The sequence below is a fragment of the Stegostoma tigrinum genome, chromosome 10, assembly GCF_030684315.1.
Source record: "Stegostoma tigrinum isolate sSteTig4 chromosome 10, sSteTig4.hap1, whole genome shotgun sequence".
NCBI classification, from domain to species: Eukaryota; Metazoa; Chordata; class Chondrichthyes; order Orectolobiformes; family Stegostomatidae; genus Stegostoma; species Stegostoma tigrinum.
This window is the reverse complement of record NC_081363.1, coordinates 18,529,268-18,542,548: the sequence shown is the minus strand read 5'-3', so window position 1 is coordinate 18,542,548 and position 13,281 is coordinate 18,529,268. Positions and strand designations below refer to the sequence as shown.

Here is a 13,281-nt window from a genome sequence, read left to right as displayed (position 1 = left end):
CAGTGACCCTTGGCGTACATATTGCCACTATGAAGGTGGATTTTCTGGATTTAGGAAAACCATCTCATTAATACTAGTATCCTACTGGAACTAGGTCTATCAATAAACAGACAAAGCCCCAGCAAAATCAATTTTGTCAGACTGATCACTGCGAACAAAAATCACCTCCCCACCAGTTCCTGTTTCCTCAATGTTCAAATGAGAAATAATCCAATGGAGGCCAAAGAAAATATTTCATGGACACTCTGAAGCTCTCCTTAAAGTACAACATCATTGACCTCAATGATTGTGAGGGTTTTCCATTATTCATTCAGAATAGTGACAATTCATCCACCAAGTACTTTGATCTATATGACAGGAATGACGCATAAAGACCCAAGGTAAAAACTCACTAGCCTGAAGAGATAGCATCTTGAATAGTGGGTCAGGTGACTACAAGAACAGTTGTCAAGCAAGAAATATAACAACTGATTTGTTCAGAGTAAACCATGCCACAAAGAACAATGCTAGTGGTCAGTTTATTTGGTTTGTTATGTTGCCTGACGGATAAACATTGGCCATGACACCACAGAGAACATCCTTCTATTGTTCACAACAGTCTTTATTCTTTCTTCATTTATGAAATGACGGCATCGCTGGCTCGGCAGCATTTATTGCCCATGAGGGCAGTTAAGAGTCAACCACATTGCTGTGCATCTGGAGTTACATGCAGGCCAGACAAGATAAGGATGGCAGTTTTCTTGCCTAAAGAACATTGGTGAACCAAATGAGTTTTTCCCCAACATTCAACAACACGGTCATTAGATTCTTAATTCCAGATATTTTATTGAATTCAAATCCCACCATCTGATTCGTCCCCAGAAGATTATCTGGGTCTCTGGATTAACAATCCAGCAATAAAACCACTAGGCCATTACTGCCCCTAACAGTACAATTTTTTGATCTGAAAAATTCTCTCTAAACGTGTCGCACTCCTTGTCTAATGGCATTAGAGCGTTAGCCCAGGTTATGGTCAAACCTCAAGTCTCTCGAGTGGAACTTGTAGCCCACACCGTTTGATCCGCGGCGAGATGGCTACACACCAAGCAAAAACTCATAATTTAAATTACAGCAACTTAATACCTTGCTACGGATCAGACAGTGCCGTCAGTGGCACTGTCCATTCGTGCTTAAAATCGAACCACTCTCGCCAAACGTCTACTTCTCCCAAATGAAGTTATATAGAACAAACGTTTAATAATTTGCTTAAAAGCCAATTTTAAAAAAAACGTCTACCTCGTCCTGATTAAACCTGGCTCTTTAACCCTGCAATGCCCAAAGTCTGACTTTGGACTTCGTGAAGATGAGGGTTTACATGATCCCTGACACTAAAAAAAAGTATGCAACAGCCAAATAAAGGGTTAAGGCTCTACAGGCCCTGCCTGCTCCATCACTCACTCATGTCCTTACACTCAGACACAAGCGCGCAAAATAAGCTAGGTACCAACGGCATTTCACACCGATAGAAGCCAATCGCAATAAAAAAAAAGCTGAAGGAAGAGAGCAACTGAATAACCTGAACACCGCAGTTGTCTGTTGAAGGAAAAATAAACCGGCAGTCACAGCAGATTGAAAAAATCACCCCAGTCAGTCAAGCTTGATGCTACCTCTCAGCCTAACTTGATAGCGACCCAAAGCGCCCACCCCGCTGCCACCGTGATTGGTTCACCTACAAGAGGCTCTCATGTCCATTGGTTCCAAGTGTCATCAATCACGAGCCATGCCGCCCCACCCGACCAGTTTGAACCGTCAAAACCCGCCCCCAGCCCTTGCAATGTACCCTGCCCCATTCCCGTCGCGGATACCGTCGATTGGATGAATGACGATACAGCCTCCCGCCAAGGCTGGCTTTCAATGGGCTGGAGCTGGCCGTCAATCAGATCACGACTTGGCGTTCCTGTTGTTAGAGGGTGGAGGAATGGGGAAGAGCGATATCAGATGCGCATGTGCGTTTACTCGTCGTCCGTGTGGGGGTGGTTTGTTCAAAATGGCGGCGCCCTGTCTGAATCGTTTGGGAAGTTTGGAGTGAAAGTGCCGGTGTCGGAGAGGGAGAAGGACAGAGAGGAAGATCGTGAGCAGTTGAGTTTGTTGGTCCGCCTTCATACTCTTTCCCCTTGTTTCTTCGGATCCTGCTGTGACTTTTGGGACCGCTCTAGTCGATTGTTTGTGGGGAAGCAGCTTAAGCTGGACGGTCGGGGCGAGAGGGAGATTTTCTGTTTGACTGTGGAGCCGAGTTTGGTGTAGTGTGAGGCCGGGCCTCAGCACTGCCTTAGGTAAGAGATCGAGCGAGGTGGGCACATGTAGTCAGCGGTGACTATTGCCGTTGTACTAGAGGTAGCTTCGCTTTTGGGCTGTGAGCTGTAACCCCCGCCTCGCATGAAAGCTGCACCGACTGCTGTTTAGGGCCCCTAGCCCCTTTGGAGGGGACAGGGATCAATAGTGGGGTTTTTATTGCAGTTTCACATCTACTGATTATACTACCCCCCCCCCCCCCACTTCACTGATGTTCAACGTACCACCCCCCCTCTCCTACCCCTCCCCCGGCCAAAATAAAGGGATATAATTTGTTTTTTTTTAAATCTTTTCATGCGTCGTGAGTAACTTTGTCTTTGAACCATTATCGGGAAGCGAGGGCGAAGGGCTTTGTAAGAACATTTGGGTGGTTTGGAGTCGCTGTACCCCTTAACTGCTGTTGTTGTGTCATTGAGGAAATCTGATCACTCGTAACACTGATTAATTATATTGATGAAACGTTAAATTATTTTAATCTACACTGAGAATCAATTTGGGAAATCTGTTTTTTTGGAGCTTCTTTTGTAGAATGTAATGTATTCTTTTTTTGGCTGACTACTTCAGAAATTGCTCTCCAAGTATATCTGCTGTTGTCCAGTTGGAAGTGTCATTATGTATGGGCTAGAATGCTTGGGTTCAAGAGGTGTGTCATAACATAGTTAATATTTTGACCCAAAGTTAACTCTTTCTGTCTCCACAGATGATACCAAACCATTGAGCTTCTCTAGCATTCTGTGTTAGTCTTAGATTTCCAGTATGTATGGTATTTTGCCTTTGTGTGTCATAACATCCCCATAGAGGTTGATTTAAAAATACCTATCCATTGTGATATCACAATATGGTGATGCAAATGCTAGAGAAAATTCAAACTGTTTTCAGTATTTTTAGCAGTAAATGTTAGCTGGGTACCCCTACTCCTCTTCAGTAGTACCTTTTGGATCTTAGTATGAGACCATGCGAATGGGCCTCAGTTTTATGTCACAAAGTGGTGACAATTCTACCAATGCAGTACCTGTCACTAGTATTGTGAATTCTTCAGTATTAGGTTTTTAAAACATTTGATGTCCACAACACTTTCCACTTGTAATAAGATGCGTAGAATGTTGGAAGCACACTTTTTCCAAATGAAAAATGAAGGAATGATATTTGTGCATCATTTCCCTGTCTCTTGATATCAACCAAATTTGTGGAGTTCCAAGGTCTTAACACTCCCCCAATTAACACCCATTGAGCAATTGGAGTGAAGTTGCTCTACTGATACTAACTGTTCCTTCTCCTGTCCAGACCAGACTCTAAGCAACGGATGTCCCTCCATAAAGGTCCTCAAATCTCATTCACTTCCTGAAATAAAAACAACAAATGTTGGAAATACTCAACAGGACTGGCAATATCTGTGAACGTAGAAACAGAGTTAATATTTCAGGTCATAGCCTGTCATCTTTTTTCTATGTCATTCCATAAAAAGTACAGCTGTTCGTTGCAATAGTATCCTGCTCAATGAGAAAGGAATTGCATTTCAACACTGACCAAGATCTTGGACCTTTCTTAGTATCACTTTATGGCTCTTTAATTGGGACTGTTAGCATTATAACCTAGACGGTTGCCTTGAGAAAGGAATTCCAGACCTTGTGGTCTTGCAGCTGAGGGCAGCCATATACCCATGAAAATCAGGGGCGTAGAAACCAGAGTTGGCGGAATACAGGAGTCTTGGGGGGTGAAGGGGTGTGCTTGTATGGCTTAAGTAATTTGCAAAGGATTTGTCGAACTTAATAGAATTTTAAAGATTGGTGTCATATCAGAATAGTCAGTCATGGAAAATGAAAATGTTAAGTTTGAGACATTGAGTCAGTGCAGGTTTGCAAAAGTTAGGTGAGTGGGACCTATGTGGGAGAGAATTTTGTTCTAGATGAATCAGTTGCAGTATCTGAAACATAGGCTGGTAAGGTGAGTATTGGATAATTGAGTCTGTGAGTGGCAAAGAGCAAAAGAAGGGTTTCAGCAGTCAATGGTGGTCATAGGCATTAAGTTGGAAATTTGAAGTCTTTTGTGGTGGGGCTGCAGTGGGTTCAAAAATTAAGATTTTTCACCAAGTAGGAGAAAAGTTGCAAGCAGCGTGCTTCACTCAAAACACTTAGTGAGAGGGTTGGTCGCAGTCAATGTCAAGGAACTGGTGATACCAAATAATATCCCAAAAGGCAGAAATCCCACAATTCCAGAACAGTTTAAATTATGGAAGGCATTCAAGTGTGAGACCACTTAATTTGCTGAAGTTGACAAATAGTTTAACAGTTTACAATGGAGACTACGTTCCCATGATCCTTAACGAGTTTCTGTTTTAGCTGAAATAAAACAAAGTTTGTAGGTGTACTCTGAACCGGTTAATCTGTGATGTAATCTCAGTATTTAGTGGCGCCACACATAGGTTTGTTAAAATAATCATATCTTTCACTTGGTCAGAAGTTAGTAAAGAAAGTTCAAATTGGCAAACTCATTTTCTTTTTGTTACACCATTTATTTCGAATGCTGAAGTTTAAATTGTTGACTGATTTCAATACTGTCAAGTTAGCACACTTACAGTTGACCTTTGTTCTTACCAGTGGATTCCTTTCAGTCACAACATCAGAGCTGCGGGATGATGGGGTCAAGCTTGTTTCTATCTCAAGGTGGAATCTGTCTACACCAGCATTATAAGATGGCTTTGTAGCAAATCAGCAGTCATTAATTTTTAAAGATTAATTTCTTAGTGTTTTTTTTTGCTTTTGCTTGACTTGATATTTTAAAAAAAACCTTTGGCAGCATTTTCCAGGCCAATAGAAAAATACAAACTGGTGAAAAATCGCCTAGTATTCACTGAGGCCATTTTCATTGTTACTTTATACTACTGTTCAATTTGAACTATAGAAATAACTCCTATTAGTTTTAAATCTTGCAGCATTGAAATCTATTTTTCTTATGGTACAAAAGTTATTTTGAAGTTGGAATGTTGGTCCTTGTGCCGACTTCGATATAGTGTTTTCTGGAGGACTTGTAGTTTGTGTGATTTGATAGTTTTATTATAAAAAAAACTTGCAATACTAAAAAACAATCCAAAGAACTGCAGATACTGGAAATCCAAAACAAAAAACAGGAATTGCTGGAAAAACTCAGGTTTAGCCTCATCTGTAGAGAGAAAGCAGAAAGATTTGAAGAAGAGTCACTGGACCCCATCAATGACTCTGCTTTCTCTGTGCAAATGCTGCCAAACCTGCTGAGAGTTTCCAACAATTTCTGATTTTTTTTTGTCGTTACAGTGTGAGTTGTGATGCCAGTTATACACTTGACAATTAAACTTCTAAAGTTAAAAGTTTGATTTCTGATTCCAGGGAAATGAAGGAAAATAAGGAAAACTCCACCCCAACAACAGCACTGGCAAATGCAGACCTCAGGAAGCCATGCTGGTATTGGGATAAAAAGGATCTGGCCCACACTCCATCACAACTAGAGGGACTTGATCCAGCAACAGAGGCACGCTACCGCCGGGAAGGTGCCAGGTTTATATTTGATGTGGGAACACGTTTGGGGCTGTATCCTTTTCAAAATTTACACATTTGAGGTGTGGTTTGGGATGACTGAGAAACAGGTTGTTTTCCTCTCCTCACAGATTGTCATGCCTGTTGTCAGGATCTTCTACTCTTTATCAAGCCTTGCCAGGTAACTATAGAAAATAAAACCCAAAAGAACTGTGGATGCTGTAAATCGGGAACAAAACAGAAGTTGCTGGAAAAGCTCTGCAAGTCTGGCAGCATCTGTGAAGAAAAAAATCAATTAACATTTTTGGGCCCAGTGACCCTTCCTCCGAACTGGTAATGAAATGTTTGATCCAAATCTAGTTGCCTAGCTCCTTAATAACACACAATGCTGGAAATGCTCCACAGATATTGCATCTATGGCTAAAGAAACAAAATTAGCATTTCAGTTGTCCTTTCACCAAAAGTGACAGCCCAAAATAAATATTAAGCTGCCAAAATTTGGGCCTTGACCTTTGGATATTTGCCTTACTTTAAAGTTTGATATTTGTTTTCTGTTATGTTATTTGGAAGAAAATTAGTTATTTTTGTCAGTGCAGCTCAGCGATTGGGCATGGAACTTCCCAGTCTGCGTGATTGCAAAATGAACTAGTCTGGAAATGTGTAGAATGGGCAGAGGAGATCTAAAGGAAAAGCTCTAGTGTTGATAGTGAGATCAATATGTAGCTATTTTTTGCAGTAGTACTTGTGAAAGAAGCATTGCCTCTCTCATAAGTACGTTGTTCATCCTCATCACACTACAATCCCACTCCTATATTCCAGCTTTGTTCAGAGTTGCTGAGGGAAATCATTAGTAACGAAGTCTTTCTTTAACCAAAACTACAAGACATTATGATACACTGGCCACAGGAATAATCTATTTTCATCGTTTCTACATGTTTCATTCTTTCAAGCAATTTCCGCGATACGTAAGTACTGACAGTCATTCCAGATGAATCCCGACAGCTTTCTAATGTGAAGATAACATGCATGCATTGCTTTGTTAAAGCTTAGTGAAAACACTAAACTTGTATTGTTGTAAATAATGGCATTACACAGGCACACTATAAAGTAAACTTTCAGCCAAGCTGCATGAAGTGCCATTAACACAGAACATAGAAAAGTATAGCACAGTACGGGCCCTTTGGCCCATGATGTTGTGCCGTGGAATGATCCTAATCCAAAAATAAAATAACCTAACCTGCATTCCCCTCAATTCACTGATAGAACATAGAAAATTAGTGCTGTAAATGAGAAGCTTGGCCAAGGAGATGGGGTTTAAAGAGCATTTTGAAGAAGGAAGGAGAGTTAGAGGTTTGAGAAGGGAATACTGGAGTCTGGAGCGAGGCATGGCAGTCAACGGTGAAGGTATTTAAATCAGGGGCACCAAAATTGGATAAGCAGACATTGTGGGATGGGGGCAGTCTCCCAAGGGTATAGAGGGTGGAAGGGGATTTGAAAATTGAGGGGATGGTGGGGTGAGCACATGCATTTTAAACATAGGCTTTTGCTCAACCATTATAGCTCAGCAAGCATAGGAGTGATGGGTGGGCAACACTTGGTGTGAAGATTGTTGTGGGCAGTGGAATTGTGTATGACATTAAGTTTTCTGTTGTACACCAGAGATTACCACTATCTTGGGGTGATGAGAGCTAACCAATAACTAAAACCATGCTGATAAGGGCCTCAGATCCTGATACTACTGATATACTACTAATTGGAGTTTGTCTACTTTAAACTGCGTGAATAATAGTTTTAAGATTTACAGCTGAGAAGTGTGGTGCTGTGGTGAGCCACAGTCAGACAGATTCATGCTTGTAATATTCAAATTAGTAAGGCTGAGTTGTGGCTATTTGTAATAGTTTGAGACAAGAATAAGTGGGTATGTTTAAGCTGAGGAAGTAGAATGGGCCATAGATGTGAAGAACTTTTACCTACCTGTGAAAATGATTATTATTCAGTTAGGATCACTATTTTGAAAAGTGCAACTTATAAAGTCAGGTTGCACAGACAATTAGTTTAGATCTGCAAGGTAAAATCAGTGAAGTGTCTTTACAGGAAACCCATTCCTGTTCTTGTTTCCTTTGTTGCTGCAGTTGTAATTCAGGTTATTCAATATTACCCGTGATCCCCCCTCTACCTATTTTGTAGACTAGACCAGATTAGATTAGTAGGTTTATGTCTAGATGGTTTTCGCCATTTGTCGTCCTGTGTGCAATGTGTGGTACTCATGGCGGGGGGGGGGGTGCGAAAAAGCTCACGTGGTTGTATGCTTAATCGTGGTTTGTAACTATGAATAGGGATATTGATGTGCAACAACCAAACAGATTGCATTCTTTTCTGCAATGATCAAACCCATAATGATTAATGTTAACGATAAATATTTGCTTAAAGGTAAATGTTAGTACTGTAGTTTAAAATCCTTCTAGGTCTGACCACCTTACATCTGTGTTCCAGAGTATGTTGTTCTTTATTCATGCATCATTGTATGTGCATCTCCAGTTTAATTGAGCATTTGGGCGATTTGATTTTTGTCTTACACCCACATCAATGTATAAATCATATTTTAAAAATCTAAAACAAGCTATAGAGAACCCTTTCATTGTAATCTTATAATAAAAGTTAAGGTTGAAATATTATCTATGCTGATATTGTAGAACTTTGCCATACTCAATGGTTTTCTTGTCTGGTGTATTTTTTGGTCGCCCTCTGATTGCTTCGCCTTTCAGCAAGTACAATTTGTTGCTATATGAAGCAAACACTTCCAACATTGACAATCAGTAACATTGTCCTGAGAGACTAGTAATGGAACAATATTGCTGCAGTTTGGATAAATAACTGTTCAGGTGAAGGAAGAGCATGGCATTGGAAAATAAATAAGAAAACTACTTCCTAAAAATTAGCAGTTCGCAGCAACTGTTGATAAACAGCACTAGTACTTCAAAAGAAATTTTACTACAAAATTTCATGGTGTTCTGATTGGATGTTTAAGGTTGGTACCTGCTGATAGAATATTGTCTTTGTTGAGGTATTCTCTTCAAATCAATTAATCTTAGACATCATACAGCACAAAGATCTTTAAATTGGCACAATTTAACTTTCTTGTTTTATATTATTTTATAGGTTACAGGAGCCTGCTGCCTCTTCCTTGCTGGGAAAGTAGAAGAGACTCCTAAAAAGTGTAAAGACATCATTAAAACTGCTCGGAGTTTGCTGAACGATGTACAGTTTTCACAGTTTGGAGATGATCCCAAGGTGACTGCTAATTGCAGTTTTTAAGTGTGTGTGTGATGCATTGAGTCATAAAAAGATGTACAGAATGTCTATGCTAATTGACAGTTACCCAATCTAAACTCACCTTTCTGCACTTGATCCATTGTCATGCAGGTCATGGTTCTTCAAGTAGATATTCAAGCACTTTTTCAATGTGGTGAGAGTTCTGACCTCTATTGCTCTTTCAGGCAAAGTGTTCCAGTTGTCAACCACCTTTTGAGTGGAAGATATTTTAAGTACTGCAAAAATTGAGCCATGTTGGTGTTCTGTTGTACTTTTTCCCTGTAACATGGAGTCATTCAGGACCCCAACAATTTTTCATGGAGTGAGGAAGTGTAGGTGTAAACACAGATCATTTTACTCCAAGTATGATTGACTAATATTGATTGATTCTTGATGGAACAGTGTAAGCCTACTTTTATCTTTACTGGACCGCATTGTTCCAGAGCTAAACACCTTTGCACTTATTTCTCTTCTAAGATGATAGTGTACATCTGCATATTCAGAATTCGAATTGCCTCACCTTTTGACCACAAGCTTATTTTGAAAGGGAAAGGAGACAGAAATAGAAATAATCCAAAAGTCGGGGGGGGGGGGGGAAGCATTGCAGAATCGGATCCAAAAGGAATCTTTTTGTGTATGAGAGTTTGTATCTCTCAGCTCGTTGTTCTCTAGCCACTTTTGCAATGATGTTTAGAGATGAATATGCCCCTCCCACGCTGCGGTGACATACTGTTCATTCTGCTGACTTATATTTTAACTTGGGCTCTGTTAATGTCAACAGAAAATTTAGCTGCAGTAACAAATAACTTTGCAATAGGTAAGCAGGAAAAAACAAAATAAAAGTTTTTTTTTTAAAGGCAGTGGAAGATTTTGGGCTCAGCTGGATTTGCTATGTGAGGCAATCCATCAAAGGCTGTTACCGTTTTTTGTCTATAGGATAGTTTGTATTGAATGGATGACTAATTCAGTCAGGAATTGTACTGTAAATGAGTTTCTGAAAAAGGCAATTCTCTTATGTCCAATGAAGTATTGTATGCATTTGATTTAGGGAAACTGTTCTCAGTTTGTTTACTCTTGTTTGAACATTGTAATAACATAACAAGAATGTACTATATTTTATCTTCCTCCATAACAACATAAGATGTAGGAGCAGAAGTAGTGATTCTGCCCATGGAGTCTGCTGCTTCTTTCAATGAAATCATGGCTGATCTAATAATTCTCACATCCACTTTATTGCACTCTGAAACCCTTGATTCCCTGAATGAAAATCTGGCTATCGCTGCCCTGAATACATTTAATGACTGGCATTGACAACTGTCTATAGTAAAGACTTCCACAGACTCACTATCTTCCAAGAATATACGCTCTAGTCACAGACTCTCCCAAAGGGAAAACAACCTCTCCACATTTACCATGTCAATCTCCTTTATAAGCCTATGTGTGTCAATAATTGATTCTTCTAAACTCCATTTGAATGAAAGCCCAATCTATTCAACCTTTCCTTACCAGAAAATGCTTCCATTTGAGGAATCAACTTAGTGAACCTTCTCTGGACTGCCTCCAGTGCCAGTATATCTCGTTTAGATAAGATGTTTTCAAAACTATTCAGTGTTTCAGGTGTGATAAGACTAATGCTTTGTATAATTTTAGCAAGTCCTCATTACCTCAAAGGAAATAGAGTATAAAAATAAACAGTTGCGGTCCATTTGACATCCTTATTAATGGCTGAACTTGTATGTTAGTTTCTTTTGATTCAGGCACGAGACTGCTGAATCCTCTTCTGCAACCTTCTGAAGTCTTTTCCCAGTCAAATAATATTCAGCTGTTCTTCCTGCCAAAGTGTATTACCTCATGTTTTCCTGTTATATTCAATCTGCCTAGTTTTTGCTCACACACTTAGCCTGTCTATAGAACTCTGTAGATTTTTTTTGTTGTCTTACTGCTGCCTGCTTTCCCATCTATTTTTGTCTTTTGCAAACTTGACAGTACATTTGCTTCAGTCATCCTACCTTCGGGAATAGTTCTTAAAAAGAAATACCAAATGTGTGGTGGAGCAGGCTCATGGGGCCAAATAATCTACACCTATCTTTCTCATGTTTGTCCAGCTGTATTAAGTCACATTGCTTCAGAAAAAAATATGGTGTTTAGCAGTAAAATGCTATATATAAATGGAATAGTCCGAAGCATGCATATCATTTCTGTATTAGTTTTAAACTGGGGTACCATGTCTTTACTTATTCTGTGTTTCTTTTTTCTTGTTTTAAACTAGGAAGAAGTCATGGTACTGGAGAGGATTTTGTTACAGACCATTAAGTTTGACTTGCAGGTCGAACATCCCTATCAGTTCTTGCTTAAGTATGCTAAACAACTTAAAGGTACTGGAATTAAATGTTTATACAGCATCTCTGTAATCTCAATTTATTACCTATCTGTTTTGTTTTTAAATACTGCTTGCTTAGAATGGAAGGCACATCTCAAACAAAACTTAACATTATCATCCAAAGATTGTTGTTTTCGAGAGATAAATAATTGCAATTGTGTTCATAACGCACAGAATGGTACAACACAGGAACAGATCCTTTGGTCCACCATGTCAGTGCCAACCACAATGTCATTCTAAACTAATCCCATCGGCCTGCTCATGATCCACAATCCCTTTATTCTCTGCCTATTTATGTCTATCTAAATGCCTCTTAAATGTTGCTACCATATCCAATTCTACCAACTCTCTCTCCTGGCAGCACGTCCGTTTACCTGTCAGCCTCTGTGTACAAACACACTCCTTTAAACTTTCCCACTCTCTCTCAAACCTATGCCCTTTAGATTTTGAAATTTCCACCCTCTGATTAACCACCTCCATCCATGCCAATCATAATTTTATATACTTCTATCAGGTTGCCCCCTCAGCCTCTCAAGTTCCAGCGAAACAATCCAACGTTGTCCTTTTATAGCTAATAGTCTAGTCTAGATAGCATCCTGTCCAAAACCTCCCCATCCTTCCTATGGTGTGGTAGCTAGAACTGCACACAGTACTCCAACTGTGAATGAATTAAAGTTTTATGACTGCAGCATGACTTGCCAACTTTTACACTCTGCCATGACCAGTAAAGTGTGCTGCCTTTACCACCTTATCCACTTGTGTTGCCACCATCCGAGAGCTGTGGGTTTGCACCCAAGATCTGCCTTTATAATCAATCCTCCTAAGGGTCCTGCCATTTACTTTCCTCTTATATTTGACCCTTCAAAATGCATCATCTTATATTTGCCCAGATTAAACCCCATCTGTCACTTCTCTGCCTAACTTTTCAATTGATCTTTATCCCAATGTATCTTTTGACAATCTTCTCTATCCATAGCTCCACCAATTTTCTTATTGTTTGCAGACTTGCTTATCAGACTGCCTGCATTTTTATGCAACCCAGGCACTGATCCTTGCGGAATACCACTGATCACAGGCCTCCAGTCAGAAAAACCTCCTTGCACAACTGCCCTCTATCTTCTATGACCCAATTTTGTATCAAATGTGGAGTGAAAATCATGGGTTTTAAATCCTTATAAATTTTCAAAAGCTGGTCTGTTGCTAAATAAGCACTGATTGCATTAAAAGAAGACCCAGGTCAAGTTTAAATTAAAATACCACCTGAATCCTACAATTTAATTCTAGCCCTGAGTTCACTTCTGAATTTGTTTAGAATCAGAGTCCCTACAGTGTGGAATCAGGCCACACTGCTCTGGACAGCTTCCCACCCAGACCCATCTCCCTACCCTTTCCCTGTAACCCTCCGTTTCCCGTGTCTAATCCACAGAATTTACACCCCTGGACGCTATGGCCAATTTAGCATGGCCAATACAGCTAACCTGCCCATATTTGGACTGTGGGAGGAAACTGGAACACTTGGTGGAAACCCCCTCCCCAGACATGGGGAGAATGTGCAAACCGTACACAAGGGTGGAATTGAACCCGGGTCCCTGGTGCTGCAAGGCAGCAGTGCTAACCATTGAGCCACCGTGCTATTCTGTGATGCTACTTTCTAGTAGTGGTTTTGTTTGAATTGTGCACGTTGCTGACAACGCAGCTTGCTCTATAGCATATTAATTGGTCACTAAAGGATTAGTGACTTGTTCACTG

At 40.1% G+C, this 13,281-nt stretch overlaps 2 protein-coding genes across 8 annotated transcripts in view; one reads left to right on the top strand and one right to left on the bottom strand.

Annotated features, from left to right (window-relative positions):
• The window catches only part of setd3 (SET domain containing 3, actin histidine methyltransferase), a 161,034-nt gene extending 159,369 nt beyond the window's left edge, over nucleotides 1-1,665 (bottom strand). Inside the window, exon 1 of one of the 3 annotated variants that reach the window (XM_048538556.2) lies at nucleotides 1,556-1,665. The gene's annotated coding sequence lies outside the window, so the exon portion shown is untranslated. Of the gene's footprint in view, nucleotides 1-1,122; nucleotides 1,248-1,555 lie in introns of those variants that run through there. The other 2 variants (XM_048538555.2, XM_048538558.2) reach the window with 2 other exon arrangements.
• ccnk (cyclin K) overlaps nucleotides 1-13,281 on the top strand; it is a 73,893-nt gene that overhangs the window by 51,766 nt on the left and 8,846 nt on the right. The window contains exons 1-5 of one of the 5 annotated variants that reach the window (XM_048538563.2): nucleotides 1,910-2,117; nucleotides 5,694-5,894; nucleotides 6,724-6,805; nucleotides 9,000-9,131; nucleotides 11,422-11,527. In XM_048538563.2, coding sequence (XP_048394520.1) covers nucleotides 1,978-2,117; nucleotides 5,694-5,894; nucleotides 6,724-6,805; nucleotides 9,000-9,131; nucleotides 11,422-11,527 — 661 coding nt within the window. In that variant the 5' untranslated portion in view covers nucleotides 1,910-1,977. Of the gene's footprint in view, nucleotides 1-1,909; nucleotides 2,313-4,939; nucleotides 4,995-5,693; nucleotides 5,895-6,723; nucleotides 6,806-8,999; nucleotides 9,132-11,421; nucleotides 11,528-13,281 lie in introns of those variants that run through there. The other 4 variants (XM_048538562.2, XM_048538565.2, XM_048538566.2 and 1 more) reach the window with 4 other exon arrangements.